General features: G+C 46.1%; 1 protein-coding gene across 3 annotated transcripts in view; it reads left to right on the top strand.

The window, feature by feature from the left end:
• Positions 1 to 23085, top strand: part of Abcc4 (ATP binding cassette subfamily C member 4) — a 219068-nt gene that overhangs the window by 174388 nt on the left and 21595 nt on the right. For all 3 annotated transcript variants that reach the window (XM_029541572.1, XM_021203338.2, XM_029541573.1), the window contains exons 25-27: positions 1469 to 1660; positions 10919 to 11074; positions 19864 to 19953. In XM_029541572.1, the coding sequence (XP_029397432.1) occupies positions 1469 to 1660; positions 10919 to 11074; positions 19864 to 19953 (438 nt within the window). The remainder of the gene's footprint in view (positions 1 to 1468; positions 1661 to 10918; positions 11075 to 19863; positions 19954 to 23085) is intronic.

Raw genomic sequence — 23085 nt, 5'->3', positions numbered from 1 at the left:
TTTGAGATCCCGCTCCCATCTGTTTAATGTTAATGTAAAATAAAATGTATACATCTTTTTCTCTGTCTCATGTATGCTATGTCAGCAGGTTTTAGAGTCATCACAAGCTGTCTTCAGATGTAATAAATGCCTCTGTAGGAGGGAAGTTCTGAAATCCTAGAGAGGATGTAAGCTAATTTCTCAGAGGCCTGTTTATTTTTGTTTCTTAATGGGTAATTCCTCGTTCTTGGTAAGAGAAGAATTCAGTATTTTGAGGTTGTTGGTTTAATTAATAGCTCTCCCAAGTCCCCCACTTCTACCCGCTCGTCACCAGTTTTTAGCCTCTTCTCCCATGCCAGGATTAGAAGGCAGGAGTCCCCAGGCTCACTGCTGTTCCTCCCTGGGAGGGCAAGCTCCCATCTCCAAGGTGCTTCTCAGAGGCAGCAGGCTATGGCAATGGCAGAAGGTTTAGTCAACATGCCAATTGTTCCCTCTTCAAAATATTTACTCCTCCTAATGGCAGAAACAGCAACTGTGAGATACTGCCATTCATCCCATTTCACACGATAGAAATGGTTACAGGGAAGGTTGAGGATGTGGGGCATGACTGGTCCAGAGTGAGTATCCTTCTGGAGCAAGAGGTTATTGATGAGAGGCCATACACTCTTGATTTTACAGCCCTCCCCCTTTTTTTAATTGGATAGTTTATTTACATTTCAAATGTTATCCCCTTTCCTGGCTTCCCCTCCAAAAACTCCCTATCCCATCCCCTCTCCCCCTTCTTCTATGAGGGTGCTCCCCCACCCACCCATACCTGCTTCCCTGTCCTGGCATTCCCCTACATTGGAGCATCAAGCCTTCACAGGACCACATTGATGCCCAACAAGGCCATCCTCTGCTACATATGCAGCTGGAGCCATGGGTCCCTCCATGTGTACTCTTGGGTTGGTGGTTTAGTCCCTGGAAGCTGGGGGGAGGGGTCTGGTTGGTTGATAATATTGTTTCAACTTGCAGTTTTAAACTCAACTAAAAGATACANGGGGGGGGGGGTCCTGGTTGGTTGATGTTGACAAAACCCTTTCATTGTGTTTGTGGAAGCTGCTTGTGTGTATGTCTGTTATATATGCATGTTGCATGTAGACATGTATACGCAGAGGCTAGAGATTTGTACAGGTGACTTCGTCAATCTTTATACTTTGAGACTTAGATGCTGGGACCCAAACCCTTCATAGCAATCCGTTTACACACTGGGCCATCTCTCGCTCCCCTCCCTTTGCTCTTTTCCCTCAGTGTTATAAGGTTGAAGAGATTGTCTGTAAGCAAAGCTGTTGAGTGCTGATGGGCAGGATTGTAAGTCATCAGAGTCTTCGGTAGTCTCGGTCAGCATAAGTGACCCAAGTGACCCTTGCCCAGCCTGGTGTGGGTGAAATGCGCCCGAGGTCAAACCCCTAGCTGGCCCCTGACCGTGTGAACGCCTTTTCTCCTTTAGATGATTTCTGTGGAGAGGGTGATTGAGTACACGGACCTAGAGAAGGAGGCGCCTTGGGAGTGCAAAAAGCGCCCGCCCCCAGGCTGGCCCCACGAGGGAGTAATCGTCTTCGACAATGTGAACTTCACCTACAGCTTGGACGGGCCTCTGGTTCTGAAGCACCTGACTGCACTCATCAAGTCCAGAGAAAAGGTTGGTTTGACCCATCTTGCTCCCCTAGACCTTCAGCTAAAGATACCAGGCCGGCTGTCCTGCTGGGCCTGTCAGCAACACTCCCCTGTTCCTCTGTGGATGCCAGTCAGTCCAACCACCTCTCGAGGAAGCAGAAGTAACATCAGAATACAATGGCATCGGGGCAACCCGCAACATCCTCCCCCTTTCATTTCTTATAAATGATAGATAAGTTTGTGATCCTGCTTAGTGTCCGCCTTCATTCCCCCTGGCAGGTAGGGCAGGGTCACCGAGCTTACTCAGCTAATACCAGGGAAACCATGAGTATTGGAGTTAGCAGTTCCTTTTGTCCTACAGACTTGAAGAGTCTGTCCCTGTCCCTCCGTTCAGGACCAGTGTTATGCTTTACATAGCAGCTCTCTTCCAGTTCTTTCCTGTTTCAGAGCCTCCCCACGGCTGACTGTGGCCATGAGTCTATAACTCGCTCACTAAGTTCTGAGGGTAATTCATAGCCCTTTCCATTCAGATAAACTATCTCTGCCTCTCTGGAAGGCTCCTCTTTCACAAGCAGAATCATTTGTGACGACCAAAGGGTGAGAGCAACCTGAGTGTCCACTGAAAGGCTCGGCAGAGCGTGGTGGGTGCCTCCACACATGGTGTTCAGTCTTAGAATGGAAGCAGGGAAACTCCAGCACATTCGACAACACGGATGTACCCTGAGGGTAATCTACCCGGCCAGAGAAGCCACAGACGCACAATCCTGCCTGAGCTCACTGTACCGCCTGGAATTGTCCGACTCACAGAGACATGAAGGATGGTGTTTTCCAGAGCCTGGGACAGAGGGGAGCAGGGAGTGAGGGGTCAGATGACGGGTGCAGGAGTTCTACTTTTGCAGACTATAAAGCCCTGGATGTGGATAACGATGGAGGTTGCACACTAGTGTACAGCTAATTAGTACTACTGTCCTCTGTGCTTAAAATAATTACGATGAAGAATTTTATGTTATTTTCCCACAATTTAGAAACTGCATAAAATACTTGAGAGTGATAGTTAATCTAGTTGTCACCGGATGAGATTTATAGTCACCTGAGAGACAGACCTCTAGTCATGCCTGTGGGTGGTGGGAGGTGGAGAGAGGGTATCTTAAATAGTTAATTCCAGCAGGGAGGCTGGTCCACTGTGGGCGGCACCATTCCCTGAGCTGGGGTCCTGGACTGCATACTAAGGAGAAATCGAGCTTGCATAAGCATTTACCACTCTTTTCCATGACTGTGAAGGCAGTGTGACCAGCCCCCTCATGTTCCTGCTGCTGTGAGGGCATCATCATGGTGGACTAGTGCCTTGGCTGCCAAGACAAACTCTGTCTCTGCTTCTGTCAGGGTATTTTGACACGGTAGCAGGCAAAATAACTAAGACAAATACATCTGTGTATTTTGCAGAAGGTTTTTGTTTGTTTGTTTTAAGGCTAGAGCATGCATTGCAGTTCTGGATATAGCTCACTGTGTCCTGGGGCTTCCTCTGGAAGTTAGGGGACATTCTGAACCCTGGCATTCTTCAGGGCACATGGTGAATACTGAAGAGAGCTGGCTATGAATATGAGCGAATGAGAAGCAATATATAGGCAGGAAGAAGCCTATAACAAAAAACTTATATTTTAATTTTATATTTTTACTTATTCACTTTACATCCTGCTCACTGCTCCCCTCCCTGTCACCCCACACACAATTCTTCTCCCTTTCTAATCTGAATGGGTAGGGGGTCCCTCTAGGTCTCGGTCTCTCTCTCTCTCTCTCTCTCTCTCTCTCTCTCTCTCTCTCTCTCTCTTTCTCTCTCTCGTCTCTGAAAGGCTATGTACTTCCTCTTCTACCAAGACCAGACATGACAGCCAGGCTAGAAGAACATATCCCATATACAGGCAACAGCTTTTGGAATAGCCCCTATTCCAGCTGTTCAGGACCCACATGAAGAGTAAGCTGCACATCTGCTACATATGTGCGGAAGGCCTATGTCCATCCCATGTGTGTTCTTTGTATGATGGTCCAGTCTCTGAGAGCCCCAAGGGTCCAGGTTAGTTGACTCTGTTGGTTTCCCTGTTGAGTTCCTGTCCCCTTTGAGGTTCACAGTCCTTCCTCCTATTCTTCCGTAAGAGTCCCCAAGCTCTACCCACTGTTCGGCTCTGGGTGACTGTATCTGTCTGAGTCAGCTGCTGGGTGGAGCCCCTCAGAGGACAACATGCTCCTGTCTGCAAGCATAACAGAGCATCATTAATAGTGTCAGGGATTGGTGCTTGCCCACAGGATGGGTCTCAAGTTGAGTTGGTTATTGGTTGGCCATTCCCTCAGCCTCTGCTCCATCCCCCATGCCTGCATTTCTTAGTCAGGATACATTTTGGGTTGAAAGTGTTGTGAGAGGATTGGTGTCTCTATTGCTCCACTGGGGTTCCTGCTTGGTTACAGGAGGTGGCCACTTCAGGTTCCATATCCTCAGTGTTGTGGGTCACAGCTAAGGTCACCTCCATTGATTCTTGGGGACCTCCTTTATATCCCATACTGGAGATGTGTCATACTGGAGATGCCCTCCCTCCCTCCTCACCCCTGTCAGTTGCAGATTTCCATTCATTTTCATGGCCATCTATCCATCTCTCTTGTCCTTCCCCACACCTGATCCTGAACCCCCACCCATTCTCCTTCCCACATCCCCTCCCTCCCAGTTCCCTCCCTCCATCTGTCTCTTATGACTGTTTTATCCCCCTTTCTAAGTGATATTCAAGCATCCTCCCTTGGTCCCTCTTTCTTGTTTAGCTTCTTTGGTTCTGTGGAGTATAGTGTTTATCCACTTATAAGTGAGTACATACCATGCACATCCTTTGGGGACTGGATTACCTCACTCAAGATGATATTCTCAAGTCCCATCGATTTGCCTGCAAAATTCATGATGTCTTTGTTTTTAATAGCTGAGTAGTATTCCATTGTATAGATGTACCACATTTTCTTTATCCGTTCTTCAGTTGAGGAACACCTGGGTTGTTTCTAGTTTCTGGTTCTTACAAATGAAGCTGCTGTGAACATAGCTGAGCGAGTGTCTCTGTGGATCGTGGGACATCTTTTAGGTATATTCCTTGGAGTGGTATTGCTGGGTCTTGAGGTAGAACTATTCCCAGTTTTCTGAGAAACTGCCCAATTGATTTCCTAAATGGCTGCACAAGTTCGCACTCCCACCAGCAATGGAGGAGGGCTCCCTTCCTCTACATCCTCACCCACATGAGGTGTCTATTGAGTCTTTGCTCTTAGCTGTTATGATGGGTACAAGATGAAACCTCAGAGTTGAACAAAGCACTTCCGCAGACAACTCAGCCAGCAACCCATTTGCTAAACAGGCACAGGGAGCCCTCCCCTCCCCGTGCCCTTTGTCTCTGGTTTTTTGTTTTGGTTTGTTTTGGTTTGGTTTTGGTTTTTTATTTTTTTAGCTTCTGTGCACTGAGCGTAGACACTCAAATGTGAATGGCAAACGTTCTGCCACCGCGCTGTACCCAGGCCCTGGAGTGTGAAATTCTTCATGAGCTGCTCCTTTAAACTCTCCCTACCACCAAACCACTTAATGGCCTAATCACAGCTGTGATTTAATGAGTGATACCCTTGCGACATGAAAGAATAAATGTACAACGTGGTGCCCAAAGGGTATGCAACACACAGCCTTAGCAAGTCACTTGGCAAAAGCCCGACCCTAATTATTTCCACGGCTTCCTTGTAGGTCCGCAGACGGGGTGGAGGACTGTGTGGGTAAAGTGTGAGGCGCAGCTCTGATGAAAGCCAAGCATCTCTGTGGTGTCCTGACAGCTCAGTAGGATGCTTGCTTGCTTGCTTGCAGACAACACGCTTATCAGATCTGACGTCGAGGGCGCAGTTCTCTTAATTTGCACGTGTCTTCCATTTCCTTGGAAGCCACAGAAGACGAATTATATGAGGAACTCTGTTGAACAAGTTAGAAAACAATGTGTAGCCCCAGCCTTGTATCCTTACATCCTAAAAATAACCCAAATCGTAGGATTACCCGAGGTGCTAAAAGGCTGGACAGGAAATCGAATTTGAAGGATGAATTATATCTGTAATAACTTCATTTTTTGACCTGTGTCTTCCGCACCCCCCTCCCCCAATGTCTCCTGCTGTAGTTTATACTCATTTAGAGGCAGCTGCACCACAGCATGTTCTCTTTCGCCTGTAACTGTGGGGTTCAGCCTTCCCCTTATATCTCTTCCAGCCCCCCACTTGCTGACTGCCCCTTCGGTGTTAGATTTAGGGGAGTGTGCCAACACCACAGATTAGTTCTCTTCTAATGGCTTCCTCCGAGATCCCTGGAAGTTATGGGAAAAACTGAAACTGTAATCATGACTAACCAGGTTCCTAATTTCTGGAAAGAAAAAAAAAAATGAGCTCAGTAGCACCCCAGGTCCCTGGTTAGCTTCTAAACACTGGCTGCCCTTTTCATTTAGGTGATTTTGTGGTTGATTTGATCATTTGAGAGAGTACTGGGCCATTGGAAAGCATTTTCCCATTCTAGAAGTAGATTGATTTGGGTGTGTTATCTTTTTATTTTTTTTCTTGCTCAAAGCTATTACTTTGATAATACATTTTTACACATGTGTGCCAGGCCTTGCTATAATGGGCAAAAAATATTAGTTTCCTACCTTTTCTCCCTTTTTTGCATAATGTTTTCTCAGAGAGCCTTCTTCTCTGTCTGTCACGTGTGTGACTTCCACCTCCCCAGCCTGTCCCTCAGTCGTAGCTGAGCCTGAAGCATCACATCCAGGAACATGGTAGGAATATAGACACTAACTCGTCAGTGGGCCCTCAGCTAAGCATCCTATCTCACAGGTAATTTTTCTTGATTTCTATGAAACTTATTTTTCACCTGGTTTTCTCTCTGTAGTCCTGGCTGTTCTGGAACTAGACCAGGCTGGCCTCGAACTCAGAAATCTGCCTGCCTCTGCCTCCCAAGTGTTTTTATCAAAGCTGTGTGCCATGACTGCCCAGTCTTTTTTTTTTTTTTTTTAACTTTTAAATTCTGTCCATCCTGAGGTAATACAGTTCTTCCTGATCACATGGTGATGTGTGGGTTAGCATCGTTCTAGTGGTCACAGGCTGATTTCACCCGCAGTCCGGCCATTCCGTGGGAGCTGCCTCTGTTACATACCAACCCATGAACTGCCAGATTTCTGTTCTTTTCATTACTTCGTGACATACAAAAGTAATCTTTGAGCTGGTGAGAGGGCTCAGCTGGAAAGGTGAATGCCCCGTGTGATGGCCCCTGTTTACCTCCATCCTGACCCTGAACTCCCGTGGTTGAATGATAGAACACTGTCTTTCAAGCTGTGCTCTGACCACACTCATGTTGTGATACACACTGACATACTCCCCCACCCCCAACACTCATATTTTTTTAAAGTAGTTGCACTGCCCTCGACTGGACATCAGTTCTGTTCTACTTTCCAGGTGATCAGTCAGCCTCAGACTTCTCTCTGAGCCTGAGCCATGGTGCCAGTTTGTCCTCTGATTAGCAAGTACCCTAATGTTGTCCATCTCCCGACACTAGGGAGCCCCCACACAATGGATAACACAGAGACTGACCCGGGCTTTAGTCCCTCTCAGACAGTTACAGGCTCAGGTATGCGCGACCTGGGCACAGGTCCTTAAGAACCCATGCTTTTCTGCTTTGCTAAATCAAGAGTCATAGGGCCTCCCGTCTGCAGTACCCCAGCACAGAGAGCAACACGGTAAAGTATGTGACCAGATTTGGCTGTCATCATCCAGGAGTTAGGTGGCTTAGCCACTTAAACTGCATAATACATCTGCCCCAAGAAAAGGAGCAGCTACCTCCTTACTGTTCTAGTCTCCATTGTAGTGTTTATCTGTTGGGTCTGTCCTCTCTGTCTTGCATGTTGTATACTTGAACATTTTAGGGATCATTTCATAAGTCTCTCAAGCCTGAGATGAACTCTTAACTCTTATGGAATTGCTGTTTTTCCTGTAACATGACAGAAAATGCAGCTACCTACAGGAGAATCCAAGCAGTCCTGGGGCTGCATGAACTCTGTAGGTTACAGAGTTGGTAGATGTCCAGGAACAGTTTGGGGGGCATTGGTTAGCAGTAGAGTTGGCCGCATGAGGGACAGATGGAGTGTTTGGTGGGGTTAGGCATTTGTAAAACACATGACGTCGGGAGATAGAAGTGAGTGTGAAAGGTATTTGGATGGGAGGAATCACACTCACTTCCACCTGCTAGGCAAGTGTGCAGGAACCCTGCAGAAGTGTCTGTGGTGCTAAGGGTGGACACACTGATCATATAGAGGTTTCCTGGGTGAAATACCAGAAACAGAGCTAGAACTGAGATTCGAGTGCCCAGAGAGCCCAGGAGGAAAGACAGGAGGAAGATGCCACCAGTGACCTGCTCCTTATAAAAAACAAATGGAGGACAGGATCCTCCTGTGGGGAATCAAATTAATGCTGATTAGAAAAAAAAAAAAGTTGTAACTTTTCCCTGGGGAGTGTGCATGGCAGTGGTTGCCAGTGGAGATCAAGAACCTGCTTCCAGAGGTTGGCTTGGCAGGACCCACTTCTTTTGAAGTCCTTATACCTGTTGCTCAGTAAGTAGTTCCACACCTAAGGATTTATTTTAGGGAAATAATTAAGGTTGTTTGGAAAGATGTAGCTTCAGGGACATTTACCATGATGCTGTTTATAGCATCAGAATATTTTGTAAGCAGCTGAAACATCCGCAGTAAGAGATGTATTAAATAAATAATCATATACACTATATTACATGTGCCTTAAATATTTATACGAACCCATAAATGACCACAGCATTCATATTAACTTTATTTTGTTTAAATATATGAGCCTAAGTCTTAGGAACACACAGCTAAGACATGTATGTACGTGTACACGCATGCACACCCATGGGAAGCATCGTCTGTCAAGCATGTGGAGACGAGGGTTGATGTTTATTTACTTTCCAGATGGATTGCACTGGTGTTAATTAGGATGAGTTTATTCTATTTTATTTTATTTTGATGTGGCCTTGTGTTCAGCCGGTGGCTGAGGGAATTAGAAACAAAGGTATCAACTTAGAGAGCAGAAGCTTTTTGGAGCTTGTTGCCGGGCTGTCGGAGAGGAAGCTGGAAGCAGGGTGGGCTGAGAGATTGTGCGGGAGTCCATAGCAGTAGGCATTCTGAGTGGAACATTGGATATTGGTCCTGCTGAGCATGGAGTCTAGGGATTGATCCTGTTGGGGCTGCAACGAAGGCTCAGCTGTTAACAGCACATACTGCTCTTCCGGAGACCCCCAGTTCAATTCCTAACATCCACAACAAGCAGCTCGCAACTGCTTGTAACTCTAGCTTCCAGGGCTCTGCCTCCTTAGGTACCCATGCTCACATGCACATACCCGCACTCGTGAACACACACATACACACACATACACACACACGCACATAATCTTTTTAAAAAGTCTAGCATGTCACTTCCGTGATTGTTGGAAATGAGCCTTGTCTAAATTGGGGAAACAGAGGCCATTGAAAGAGCTAAGACTGGATCATCTCCATGTGTCACTTCGTGGTGTGACCCTGAACCTGGTGATAGTCTTCTTCTTTGGTGTCTGTGAAAACTGCATCAGTTACTGGAGAAACGTATTTTAGATGACAGTTAATTGGCTTTCATAGGCACAAGTCATCAGTTTTTGTTTAGTTTATTTTATTTTAAATTATGAGGATAAGTTTGGAGTTAATGGTTCTGTAGACTGGCTGCTCTCAGCCTTCTGTCTTTATGGGCACATCCAGACAGTCCCTCACAGACTACAGCCCTTTGAGTCTTCACCAATGCATTGATTTTCTACATGTCACAAACATGGGTTCACCTCTGCCTTCACGTGTAGCAGTTTGTATAAGCGAATATCCAGAGATGAGAGAAACGTAAGTGCGTATGCAGAGACACACCTATATACAAAATCCAGCCCTTCTGCGAGGTGTAGGTTATTGTTGCCCATGAGGTGGATAACATCCACAGAGATTTTAAGACTAAAGCCAGCAGCTTACAATCACTGTTTTTGGAAAGCTGTTGCTGATGGTGTTAGAAAACATTCGAGTGGTATAACAGAAAATGCCCAGCATATAGTTGAGTTTGGCTCCTGTTTAGAATGGTGGGGTTTCCTTTTCGATCTCCTGAATTAACTTACCAGTGATAGGAAGCTCGTCTGTGCCCTCCATTGACTCGTTTTAAACAAGGACGATGTCATCTCCTTGGATGCTCTCACCTGTTGAGCAAGCTTACTGGAGAAAAGGCTAGTTTTCTGCTCATAGGTTTAAGCATCCGCTCCCAAAGCCAGTTTTCACAATTCGGTTTCTTCCCTGACCAGCATTCACCTGCGTTATATTGATTCTTTGATCTTATTGTCAGTACACTTCATTTCTCTCTGCTCTGGCTTTAATAAGAGGAATGGTTCTTCACACAAATCTTTCCCAAGAGGCAATTGTAAGTATTAATTGGTTTGTAAAATGCCTTTTGAACTGCTCAGATGAAAGGCCCCATGTAAATAGCAAAAGCTATTTATGGTGGTACTATTGTTGATCTCATTATGCATGTTTGGGCTACTGGTGACTGTCTTTTAAGATGTGGAGACTAGAGTTTGCAAATGTGAAGGTATTTCCTCTGGAGCCACAGTATAACCAGATAGTTAATAACCACAAGCAATATAGTTTCTCTATCAACGATGAATTCATGGTAAATGATAGGACACTGGGAGAAACGATGATTCTCTATGTGTAACCCTTCGGGAGTGTGCGATTAACAACTCTGGAATTATCCAAGCATTTCTCAAGGTTCCACAAACCCAGACCTTGGAAGTGGCGCTCATGAAAAGCCATCTTCTCATAAGCTACTAAGGAAACTATGGGCTTGTCCCTCCCATCCATGTGACTCTGTGTAACTCGTGGGTCTTACCCAGGGACACTTTGCCCCCCCCCCAGAACATTTGCTAAGACTTGACATTTTAGATTGCCACAGTTTGCAGGCCCCTATGATTTCTGGAAAGGACAGCCCAGGGATGCCAGTAAACATCCCAGAAGGCCACTTTAGCATCCACCGTGAGGACCTCCCTGCCTCACAGGTCAGCAGAACTGAGGCTGGGAACTATAAAAGGATTCATAACTCGCCTTTGAAATGCGCGTGCTCACCTAGGCCAGCTGGAGATGGCTCCTTTTTCACCCCTCCCCCCCGGATTTCTTCACAGGTTGGAATTGTGGGAAGAACCGGGGCTGGAAAAAGCTCCCTCATCTCGGCCCTCTTCAGGCTGTCAGAACCCGAGGGGAAAATCTGGATTGATAAGATCTTGACAACTGAAATTGGACTTCACGATTTAAGGAAGAAAATGTCAATCATACCTCAGGTATTCAAGTTAGAGCGTCCACACACAATTCTTTTACGGGAGTACTGAAGTTTAATTGCTTTTAATTTTATTGCTGTTTTTTTTTTTTTTAATTGGATGAAAGGGTTGAGCCATTACCCAATAGCCAATAGGGCACACTTCAGCAGATATTTTCAACATGGATTTTCATAAATAACTTGAGTGCATGCATGTGCTACGTGTGTGCATACATGAGACAGACAGACAGACAGACAGACAGACAGACAGACAGACAGACGGGAAGATTCCATAATAATATACCTAGATTCACTCTGGACTCAGTGTCCCTGGTATAACACTTTTGTCCACTGATAACTACGGAACATTTAGTGAGCAAGAGCTGTGTGTAAGGAGTGTGCGTGTGAGAGTAATGAGGGACCTTTGCTGTAGGCAGTGAGCCACCCTGTCCCCTTTCGGGGATAAACATCTCCAAGCAAGGTCTTCTGTGACGCTGAGGCAGGCTGTGAGAGTTAAAAAGCATATAGACGCTTTGTAGACACTCTCCAAATCTGGACATTTAGGAAGTGACTTAAACGAGGAAAGGAGCACAGAGTCCTGGGGGAAGCTGAGGGAAGCTTCCATTTTCTGTGGTTCCAGGCAGGCAGTGGCATCACCGCTACTGAGAACCACAGTGGCTGAGAGTCCTTGCCATCCCATAGCTGAAGATGTCCAGGCCGTGTGGAGAGAGTGGGTCACTCACGCGCTTCTGAAGAGGCTTTTGGTTTAGTGTCTGGTGGAGCTGCTTTTAGTTCTACCCAGAACAATCCAGAAAGTCTTTATTGAGTAATGAGTGTCTTCTAGCTAGACAGCCACAGGCAGCACAGGGCCTGACCCCACAGGCCTGCAGCCTGCTGCTCGGGAGCCTGGCAGGTTCGTCCTGCCCTCAGCATTGACGCTATGCTCACACGAATTCAGCTCCAGGCTTGCTTTGGGGGGGGTTTAATTTTGCATGTTTTCACACTCTGTAATCACGTGGCCATCCAGGGGAGCTGGGGAACCCACACACATGCACACAGCCACCATTTTACACACAAGCATGGGCACTCGTCATGAGACTGATAATAGGACTACAGCATTTCCAGCAATTTCACTTGTGAGTGTAGGAGTGTGTGTGTGTGTGTGTGTGTGTGTGTGTGTACACTCATGCACACTCGCACATATGAACCAAAAGCAGGGTACAGCAGAGATATTTGTTCATTCCAGTTCACAGCAGTGCTATTCACAGTAGCCAGGAGGTGGAAGCCACCCAAGTATCCATCAGCAGATGAATAGCTAAAGACAAATGTGGTTTATACAAACAGTGGGAGGCTACTCAGCATTAAGAAGGGAGGAAATTCTGATGCGTGCTACAACTGGAGCAACCTCTAAAAGCATCATGCAGCCTGAAACCAGCCGTTCACAGAATAACAGAGAGTGGATGGTTCTGATCACACAAAGAGTGTTTAAATTCAAGGAGACGCAACTCGGTCAATGGTGACCACTGGGGACCTGAAGACAGGAAGTGGCTTTGTTTAATGGGTATGGGGATTAAGGTTTTAAGAACAATCACTCTGTGATTGGTTATGACCACCACAAAGGATCATAAAAACACTTAGCACCACTGCTATGAGATTTAAAATGAGGGAGAGGGGAAGGACATTGCCACATGGTGGAAGGAGAAAACTGGCCAGAAAGTTGTTCTCTTAGCTCCACAAGCAAACCCTGGCACACGTGTGTATGCACACCCTCAGGTAAGTATGTAATAATAATAATAATAATAATAATAAATGATTAAAGCATAGATTTCATGTTGTACTTGTATTCTGACAAGTTTTTTAAAAGATCAAAAGATAGCCCTCTTAAGAAAAATAAAGGAAGCAATCTTCCGTCACGTAAGTTCACCCTGAACATGAGAAGTCTGGTTATAGTAGAAATCAGAACTCAGATCCAAGGGGCTTTGAATCTCATAATGGGTCCGAGAAGATACCAGTGTGTCTGTAAAGTAGCTCACATCCTTGGATGGTAGGATCTAGAAATGTGCCCCACGCTACTTTTAATATTCCTTAGTAAGAAATGGTTGTGTACTTATATAAATAAAAGAACTCTAAATAAAGAAGCTGCATTGAGACAATTCTTGGCTCTGCTGGGAATGGTTTGGAAGCACATCTGAGCAGATGCTAACACACCTTGACATCACCGGGTCTTGGTGCTGTTCCATGAGTTCCCACCCTCCTTTACTGCAAACGCTCCGTGGATCTGCTCCCAAGAATGAGTTCATAAAACAGTGCTTAGATTTGTGTCCTTGTAGAACATGATCACCAGGCGCTGCAATCACAGAACCTTCTCATGCCTGTCTCCTGGATGCTAGTTGGTTGACCTAAGAAACAATTTGGAGAAACTGTGCTTGTGTACAGACCCCAGGATAGACTGTGCAGTGTGGAAAGACCCCAGGATAGACTGTGCAGTATGGAAAACTCCCAGGATGGACTGTGCAGTATGGAAAGACCTCAGGATGGACCGTGCAGTATGGAAAGACCCCAGGATGGACCGTGCAGTGTGTAAAGACCTCAGGATGGACCGTGCAGTGTGTAAAGACCCCAGGATGGACCATGCAGTGTGGAAAGACCCCAGGATGGACCGTGCAGTGTGTAAAGACTTCAGGATGGACTGTGTAGTGTATAAAGACCTCAGGATGAACTGTGCAGTGTGTAAAGACCCCAGGATGGACTGTGCAGTGTGTAAAGACCCCAGGATGGACTGTGCAGTGTGTAAAGACCCCAGGATGGACTGTGCAGTGTGTAAAGACCCCAGGATAGACCGTACAGTGTGGAAAGACCTCAGGATGGATTGTGCAGTGTGGAAAGACCCCAGGATAGACCGTACAGTGTGGAAAGACCCCAGGAGAGACCATGTAGTGCTTTTGCTTACTGTCAACCTGACCCATATTTTCATTGTCTCCGACTGCTGGGAGGGAGGGAGGTCTTGATGGAGTCACCTCGCTCCCCAGGCAGAGTTCCTGTAATTACTGCCTCTCAGGTTCTTCATGAAGGATCGTCTGCGTGATAAAATGGGAATGACCTGATGCGTGGTTCTTAAGGATAAATAGTAGCTATTCATAAATAGTAACTATTATTAAGGCTTCTAGTACAGTCCTATAGGTATATAACCCATTCTAGAAAGACTTGGGCCATTAATTTCTCTGTATGCTTTTGTAATCCCTGGTGATTTTCTTTAAATCAAATTATTTATGTAAACTAAAGTTAGTGAAACAGGAAGCAAAAACAAAACAAACAAATCCTCCCAAACTCAGAGCATTACTCAGAGGCATCCCAAAACCCACACGCACGCACGCACACACAGCACACGGGAGAGCATCACTATGGTAAAACCTGACAAGCCTAATGTTTTCCTCACAGAAGCGACACTTCTCCTGACAGCTGGTGGGTGCTGTTGCAGTCTCAGTGGAGTTCTTCTGTCTTTGCCCTCTTCCCTGCCCCCATTTCTTAAGATTTTCCTCCATCTGTCTGCTCTAAAGGCTTGTTGCAGCTGTGACAGGTTACTGTGGGACCCTCCATGTTTCCCTTCTTCCCAGCCCCTCAACCATCCCCAAGCCCTCATTTGCTGAAGAGTCAGGCCCAGCAGCTGCATAGCCAGGAGTCCCCATGCCACCTCCTGGATCACACTGGTTTGAAACTGACCTGTGGCCAACCAGATGAACTCCATACTAATATCTGGATGCCTCGTGGGTCATCTGCCCACCTCCACATGCCCGCATGCTCAGAAGCAAGCATCTCATAAGCACTACCACTCCAGGCTGTGCTGTGGTATTTTCTCAGTCCAGTTTATATAAAAGAGAAAATGACAGTTAGGAGCCACAAAATTGATTTCATGAACCACTGGTCGCATGCCTGCCCTTTGAAAATGCTGTGCCCGCTGCCCTGCCTTGGGGACTGGTGCCTGCTGACTGCTAACACCCTGGGAAGGGGGAACCTTTGATAGAGCAGCCCTGGAAGGCAAGAAGAGTCAGGAAGGAAACTGAAGCTGGAGGAGATCTATAACTCATTGCTAGGTAGCAGGATTGTAAATTAGTACTAACCAGTCTCCACATTCTCTTTCTTGTGAATGTTTATAACCAAACAACGTAACGTCATTTATTTTAGTCATTGTCTCTCTATAAACCCAGCCTAGGAAGGGTTCCTAAAACTATAGCCAAAGAAAACGAATAAACTCATACGAAAATCAAAAGTAACGGAAAGCCGGTAGGCATCTTTTCCTAAGGCTCTTGGCTCGGTCAGGCGCTTTGGAAGACAGTTTTGTGAAGGTGGCCTTGCCCAAAAAATACAAGTGACAAATAGAAAATCATTGTAGAAACGTGGATTCACTGGGTGCCATACTGAAGGTGCGCCAAGATACTCAACCTTGGCAGCAGAGCCCATCCTTGCATGTGCAAGAGTCTCGATAGAGGTAGAGAATCCCAATCAACAGAGCGACGGGGGTCAAGTTCCCGCTGCCCTAAGTGAACAGGAGCCAAAGCTGATTGTGTTGCACAGGAAGCAAAAGAGAAATCTAGTTCCACTATGGAGCTGCAGGTCTAGATGAACCAAGCCTGCAGCTGGTCAGGGAGCAGCAGCTTCCTGCTCTCTTCTAAGCTCCACCCCTTGGTAGATGACTAAGCTCCTCCCCTTGGTAGATGACTAAGCTCCTCCCCTTGGTAGATGACTAAGCTCCTCCCCTTGGTAGATGGCTAAGCTCCTCCTCTTGGTAGATGGCTGAAGTCCTGACGTTTGTCAACCTCTCGGGCAATTCAGAAATAGAGTTTAAGGTACAGAGGGTTCCTAAGATTGGTGACAGGTCTGGGCGGGACACTTGAGCTCCTTTAAGTAACAAGTGAATGGAGCCTGGAGCCCCATATGAGCTTCCTGAGTAACTTCCTTGAACAGAACACAGGGCTGACACCTGTACTTCCTCTGTACTCCCCACCACGCTGGCCACCGGCAGAAAGAGAGCATCTGCAAATGTAAATTTCAACATTTTCTCTGGGTAGAATCTCTTTACAAGCAGAGCCCAGTTTTTTTGGTTTTGGTTTTGAGTTTTTTTTGTTTTTTTTGTTTTGTTTTGTTTTGTTTTGGCACCAAGGAAATGTTCTCAATCAAAGAGCAATTCGAAGCAAATTCCCATTTACAACGGCTAGCAGGGGCTGATGTGTACGACATCTGTAATCTTTATCATGATCAAACAGATTCTTTGTGTATGTTTAATAGAGTCCCTTTGTTTGTACCAAAACAAAAAACCAGGTGCTTTTTTAACAGCCCACTTCTTTTTAAAATTCCCCTGAGCTTCTACTGAGTTTAAAAGGTTAATCAGAGCTGCTATGCCTTTTTAAGGCCCCTTTCTGATCACCTGGTGTGTGTGTGTGTGTGTGTGTGTGTGTGTGTGTGTGTGTGTGTGTGTGTTTCAAAGAGAAAAGAGGGTAGGTGTGGTGTTACTAGTAAAGAAATACAATTGGATCCCAGCCTAATGCAGTCCCTTTGTTCTGCACACTGAAGGCTTCATTAAAACCCATGGCACTGTTCCCTGGAGCTGGTGACCTTTTTGTATTTGAAGACGACTTTACAGGACTTAAATTCTTCTCTTTTTGTGGGCGAACAATGTTCTCTTCTTCTGAAATTGCAGGATGATGAGTTCATTCAGAGGGTACAGGACTAAGGGAAGAAGAAAAGAGAGACTGAGACTGGGGGACTTCAGGTGACCAGAAACCGTTGCCCTGCCTAAGGACAGGGAGCTTGGAAGGCAGAGCAGACACAGTTCAGGCCCCGAGGCGTGGATATTTTAGGAGAGGGATGTTTCCTGGTGGGTGCCCCCAGAAGGTGAGAGTAATCGTTGAGCATCATGCTTGTTCATTTGTACTTTTTGTCTTGGTCCCTGGTTGGCTTAAGTGTCTGAAGTTGAGCGTGTTAAGTTTCTCCTTAGCATAATGGAGGCAGGCCTAGCTTGTAGTCAGTGCATTCAAAAGGCCTAGTAAAGTCTCTAATTTGGGGAACCGGGATTATCAGCTTGGTACCCCAGATGGTTTCATTTAGACTGGCTGCTTCTGGGTGGCACGCCTAATAAGAACGTGTGCTATGTTAGCACCAGCCAAACTCCTGCCACTGAATGTGGCGGCGCAAAGGCTTACAACAGTAACTGGATGATGAGAAACAAGTTTGGCACCAGGCTTCTGGCTTTATCGCTGTATTGAATACCTGCGTTTCTTTTCCTAATTTTACTCTTATTAAAGCCTATATCATCAGAGGGAATACTGAGGCTAATAAATTAGGTTGTCTGTTCCTCCCATTGATCCCTACCCTGAAGTCCCCTGCCTGCAAACGTTTTTACAACACTTATTTATAAGACTAGTTCGTGAAATTCACTGCTTGGAGGTGGGTACTTTAAATAATAATATCTACCAGAAATGATAATTAACTTGACCCTTATCTCCTCTCTCAGTATGTATCTGCTATGAAGACTTTTTATGACCTTTTAAAGATCATATTAGGGATTTTATTTGGCAGGTGGATAAACGAAATGAACAGTGTGCACAATGCATTTGCCCTGGTAAAAAAGCAGCGTTGTGAACAAATTGCCTGCTTCTTTTAAAGAAAATAGAGCTCCAACCAGTTAATGTTTTATTAAATCACTCTCCTTGTTCAACAAGTCTTGATGAAACTTTACTTATGAAATGTGTATCAGGCATGTTGTAACAAAGAAAATTGCTCTTGTTTACTTAATTATTTTCTTCTAACATTGCTAAATAAACATGAGTGATTGCCCAATACCCCCTTTGAGTTGACAGTATAGATTTAATAGAGACCCTTATGTTAGTGAATAGTGGTCTAGGGATAATTAGCCAAACTTCCCAAGGGTCTCCTGTTTGAGGCTGGTGTTGAGGATACAAGATAAAGCAGGTTCTGTGGCCGATATATACATTATGAAGGAGTTTCTAATGGGAAGAGGTAGGGGTAAGGTAGGCGCTCGTGAGATGGGGCGTTGGACCAGAAGTGTCTTTCCTCTAAGATTGTTCCCTAGAGCACCAAGCCACCATCCCTACCATGCTTATATTATGCGTATTGTATCGTCAGCGGTCACTTACATGCATTGGTGTTCAAGGTGGGGCACTGCAAAAGTCTCAGAGGTCCCTATTAGTCAAGACCTGATACATTGGATGTGACTTTGCTGTGACCTGTCCTTAACATAAACAAAGAAACTGACGCTCACCTCTCACGTGTTCTCAAAGCTGACTCCTGACCATGGTTATCTCAAGGCTCTCACACACACATCCTCAGAGCCACTCAGTCGGGGCTCTGCTGAGCCTGTGTGGAGAGGTCAGAAAAGCATAAAAGAGAGGAGAGTCAGCAGATAGCAACATGCCTTCTGTGAGCCTCATATAAGCAAGAAGAGAATTTACCTGTCTTGTTAGAGTCTCTGAGTTGTGCTCACTCATCCTCCCTCCGTGTGTGTGTGTGTGTGTGTGTGTGTGTGTGTTTTAAGTCTGAAGTCAGAAGAATGATGTTTATTCCTCTGATAAGAAAGTCCTACCACATGCAGATGGCCGTTTGTTTTTCACCGTAAATTCTGTAATTTTAAGAATAACCTTAGATAAACCTTTTTGTACTCCTTCAGTTTGGTTTAGTTGCCATTTTCAAATTTCTTGTGACTTCACAATCAACTCTGCACAAATAAAATTCAACAGCGGTGTCGTCGTGCTGTCGTCGTTTTTGGGGGTGCTGTGAGGAGATTGGGAGGGGCACAGCCCTGGTCTTCTGACATACATTTTTTTTTTCTGTCATTAGTCTAAAACTAAGAAGCAGTGACAGTATCCGTCTTTGAAGGAAAGTCCTCCTCCTTGGTTTTTTAAGTGTCCAAGGCCCTGCTCAAGGCTAGGTGACACACTTGTAGCCCAGGAGCAGTCCCCAGGACCTGTGCGAAAGCTGTGGCTTCTCTGTTCTTCACCTCCGTGCACCTCACAATTCTTCACAGCCAGTTGGGCTCTTCTCCATTGCCCATGTCTTGTGGCCTGGGTTGTAAGAACTCCTAGAAGAAAATCTGTGCAACCTCCCCAAGCGCACATGCACAACACTGCCTTAACACCTAGAACGCAGCACGTGATTGGGGAGCAGCTCCTGAGTGGAAGTTGTGTTCGTGTTCGAGCTTCACAATGGGTTCTGGCTTACTGTGCCCTTGTAGTTAGCAGTGAAGTTAACAGGCAGTCCTGATGCACAGAGAGGATAATGTAGGGATTGGCTGGTATGACATTGTCAGAGGTCATTTCCACGCTCGGAGGGGGCCACCGGCTCCATCAGCCGCAGTCCTCCTTGCGTGAAGAAGAGGGTGTGGCCCAGAGGACTCTTCACTGAAGGAGGAGAAAACAGGTTTCACCCAAGCACAAGCTGTTCACACCATGTCTTGCTTTCCAGAGTCCTGTCAGCACTGGCAAGTAATTCTTCAAGTTACTCCAATAAACATAGCTTTGTGTATGACCAGGAAAGTGTTTTTAACATCCGGAACCCACCTTCCTCATTTCGTCCTTAAGACGGCACACGGCCACGGTTTCTTTTGTTAGTGTTCCGTGCACTGGGAAGGTATTTTGGAGCACATCTGTATGATGGGAAATATAAGAGAGGTGACATTTTGTGAGCGAGTATGTTAAACCTTAGAATCAATGGCCGTAGTGAACTTGGGTGCCTTTGTTTTCCTTTCTGTTGTGTCCTGAAAGTCGGAACATGGCAGTGACATTGACTCTCTTGGGCTCTTAGGAACCTGTTCTGTTCACTGGGACCATGAGGAAGAACCTGGACCCCTTCAATGAGCACACGGACGAGGAGCTGTGGAGGGCCTTGGAGGAGGTAACCTTCACCATTAGCATCTGTGTGTACATCTGTTGAGAGCACTTGGGCAAGCAGGGGTTCGTGCTTGAACTACCTTTAGTTCCCACTTTGGGGAGTGCTGATGTTTGTGAATGGGCGTGAAGTGTGTATAACATCATATGCGTCATGCTACATTTTAATTTCCCCAAGTCTGGCTTAGCCAATACATTATCTTACTTGTCCTATGCAAACCTCAAACTCTCCTAGAGACTAAATGTCCTGTTCTGATGTTGTGAGAATTCTTCCCCGGGGGGTAAGGCACATAAGCAATGACTCCCCACTCAGCACCTCTGGAGGTCCCAAGACAAACCAAAGTTCAGTTCATCAATGAACCAATGATCCCTGTGGGGAAACAATGGGTTTATTGGTTTTTTGTTTTTGTTTTTGGTTTTTTGGTTTTTTCTTTTACAGAGTGTGGGTGAGGGGGCTATAGAGGGGGTGACTCTAAAGCAGCTGTTCTGGAACATCTGAACCTTGCATAGGTGATTTGTTGAAGGAACCCCTTCCCCACTCTATATACTCTAGCTCCACCCCAAGACCCCCAAGGCCATGTGCAGTCAGGGCAGACCTTCATGCACATGAACAGGAGGAGTGATTGGAAATGTGTGTGAGGGTCCAGTGACTTTCTAAGGGGGCATGTCAGCAGTCCGTGGGCTGTCATGATTGACAGGTGCACAGAGGCATATGAGCTCATGGAGATGGGCTATGTGGCTCAGAAGGTAGTGCTCTGCAGCAGCCACTTAGCCTACTGCTTGGGCGGGGGGGGGGGTTGCAGAGGAAGCATCTGGGAAGATGAGGCATCTGTTTTCATTATTAACCGAAGGAAAAATGACGCCATGCTTAAACAATGCTCTCGAATCTCCTAAGAAAGTGTTTATAAAAGCAAATTACACAGAATATGGGAGCGCTGTTTACTGACAAACCCGTCATTGTAACGCCGCAGAGGAGTCCAGCTGGCAGACTCCTGGAGCCTTGGTTAACTTGCTGTATTGATACCTTTAATTTCAGAGGATTTTCCTGTTATTTGTGTAGTGTGTCCCTGCAGGCCGCTTCTCTGGGCTTCCTTACTCGCGCAGGCAAAGGATTTTAGCTGTGAAGGTGCTTCTGGTTTTTACCTGTTTTACCATAAGTGGTTTGTAAGTTCACTCTAGTTCTGCAAATTAATTGTAAGCTGCTTAATAACAGAAATCCCTCCTGGAGCCTAGCTCAGTGTTTTACTTAAAAGACAACAACAACAACAACAACAACAACAAAAAAACTTAGCGGTTAACGGAGACGCAGTGACTGGCTGACGGACTCTGCGTGGCAGAGACTCGTGGTGTATTTCTTAGAGACAAACACTAAAAAGCACCAGAGCGCAGAGATCAGCCCCCCACTTCCATTACCGCAGTTACAGTTTTAAGGTAGTGTATTCTCCAGGCACCCTTTCTGGTAAGCTCCGACGTCTTCTAACTTAACGATGGGCTCTGGCTGTGTGCACACACCAGTTGGGAGCCTGACGGCAAAAGGTGTCTTCAAACGTGACTGCCGTGCACTTATTTCCATCTGTCACACACAAAATGAAATGTTATTAGCTTTCCTCAGCTCAGAACCGAGGTGGCCGACGTGTAAGACAGTCCTGAGGGTCCCCTGTGCTGAGACTCCACCCAAGCCACCCTAACAGTCAGAAGCATGGAGAAACAGGACCAGGTCCAGGTCCCCGCATATTGAGGTGCCCGTGTGCTGCATCTGGGGCTGACCTCAGGCATCTTTGATGCCTCTCAGCAGCGAAGCCTTAGTCACACAGTCATTCTGTTTCTCTAGAAGTGCTTTGCCTTGGTAATATTTTTAAGAAACAGAGTTGGATATTTTCTAAAAAATAGAATCAGTATGCGAGTACACTTCCAGTTGGGCCCTCTGTGTGTGTGTGTGTGTGTGTGTGTGTGTGTGTGTGTGTGTGTGTGAGAGAGAGAGAGAGAGAGAGAGAGAGNTGTGTGTGTGTGTGTGTGTGTGTGTGTGTGTGTGTGTGTGTGTGAGAGAGAGAGAGAGAGAGAGAGAGAGAGAGAGAGAGAGAGAGAGAGAGTTTTCCTCTGTGTACATGTTTGTGGGAAAACACCAGTACACTTGAATGTACATTGTGGTGAAGAGGCCAGCACTGTATATAAGGATTACTTTCTCAGTCACTCTCCACCTTATTTTTTGAGACAGTTTGTCACTGAATTGGACTTACCAGTTAGGCCACACAGCCTGACCAGCAAAGCCCAGGGATCTGCCTTTATTTTCCCAGAGCTTGGGTCACAGATCTACACCAGCACATCCCTCCCACGTCTGTGTGGGGTTCAGGGCCCCATGTCAGGTCCTTGTGCCACAGCACTTTTCCTGAATGAGCCGGTCTTAGTCGTACATGTGTTCTCAATCACATGACCTACGAAATCTTGTTTCTAAGCATTGCTTGTGTAGGGGTTGTAAAACAACCAAGTGAGTCTTTTGGGGCTTCGTTTTTTGATATTTCCCCTCTTTGTCTCTTTTTTTCTCTCCCAAATATATTATGTGTGTGTAATCTCAAATATATATTATATATTTACTTTTTTCTTTTCTGAAAATTTCAGCCTTCTCTAATGCATTCAGATTCTTTCATTTCCTGGACAGAGAGAGGCAGGACTCTTGGAAGATGATGGTGCAGTAAGGTTTTCCTAGCAGTAGTTAGAGTTGTGTGGCCACAAGGGTGTGAAATGGTGTCGCCCTGATAGGTCAGAAAGGCCCAGCCTGGGATCCTTGGAGTCTCAGGCTGTTCTGCAGTGAGGTCTCACCTCCCACCTGGATGGAGGCGTGATGCTGTGTGTGCATTGGAGGAGACCTGGTCATACTCCAGTGCCACGTGGGCTCCCTGGATCTCTATCTCATGTCCTGTGTTATCCCTGTGACTCCCCACTTTATATCTGACGCAGAGTAGGCCCTGCCTTCCACAAACAGTGGGAAAGCTGGCGGTCTTGGCTGTTCTTTTTAAAGTAGGCTAAAACAAGCATGACTGAGGGGCTGTGGGCTTAAAGATAGCGTGTGTAAGGGAAAGGAGGGAGAGGAAGAGATGGGGAGGGCAACCCAAACCCCTGATCCTTTTATAAAGGATGTCAG

The sequence above is a fragment of the Mus pahari genome, chromosome 8 (assembly GCF_900095145.1).
Source record: "Mus pahari chromosome 8, PAHARI_EIJ_v1.1, whole genome shotgun sequence".
Lineage (NCBI taxonomy): Eukaryota > Metazoa > Chordata > Mammalia > Rodentia > Muridae > Mus > Mus pahari.
Note: the sequence above shows the minus strand (reverse complement) of the source record. Positions and strands in the feature narration are given on the sequence as shown.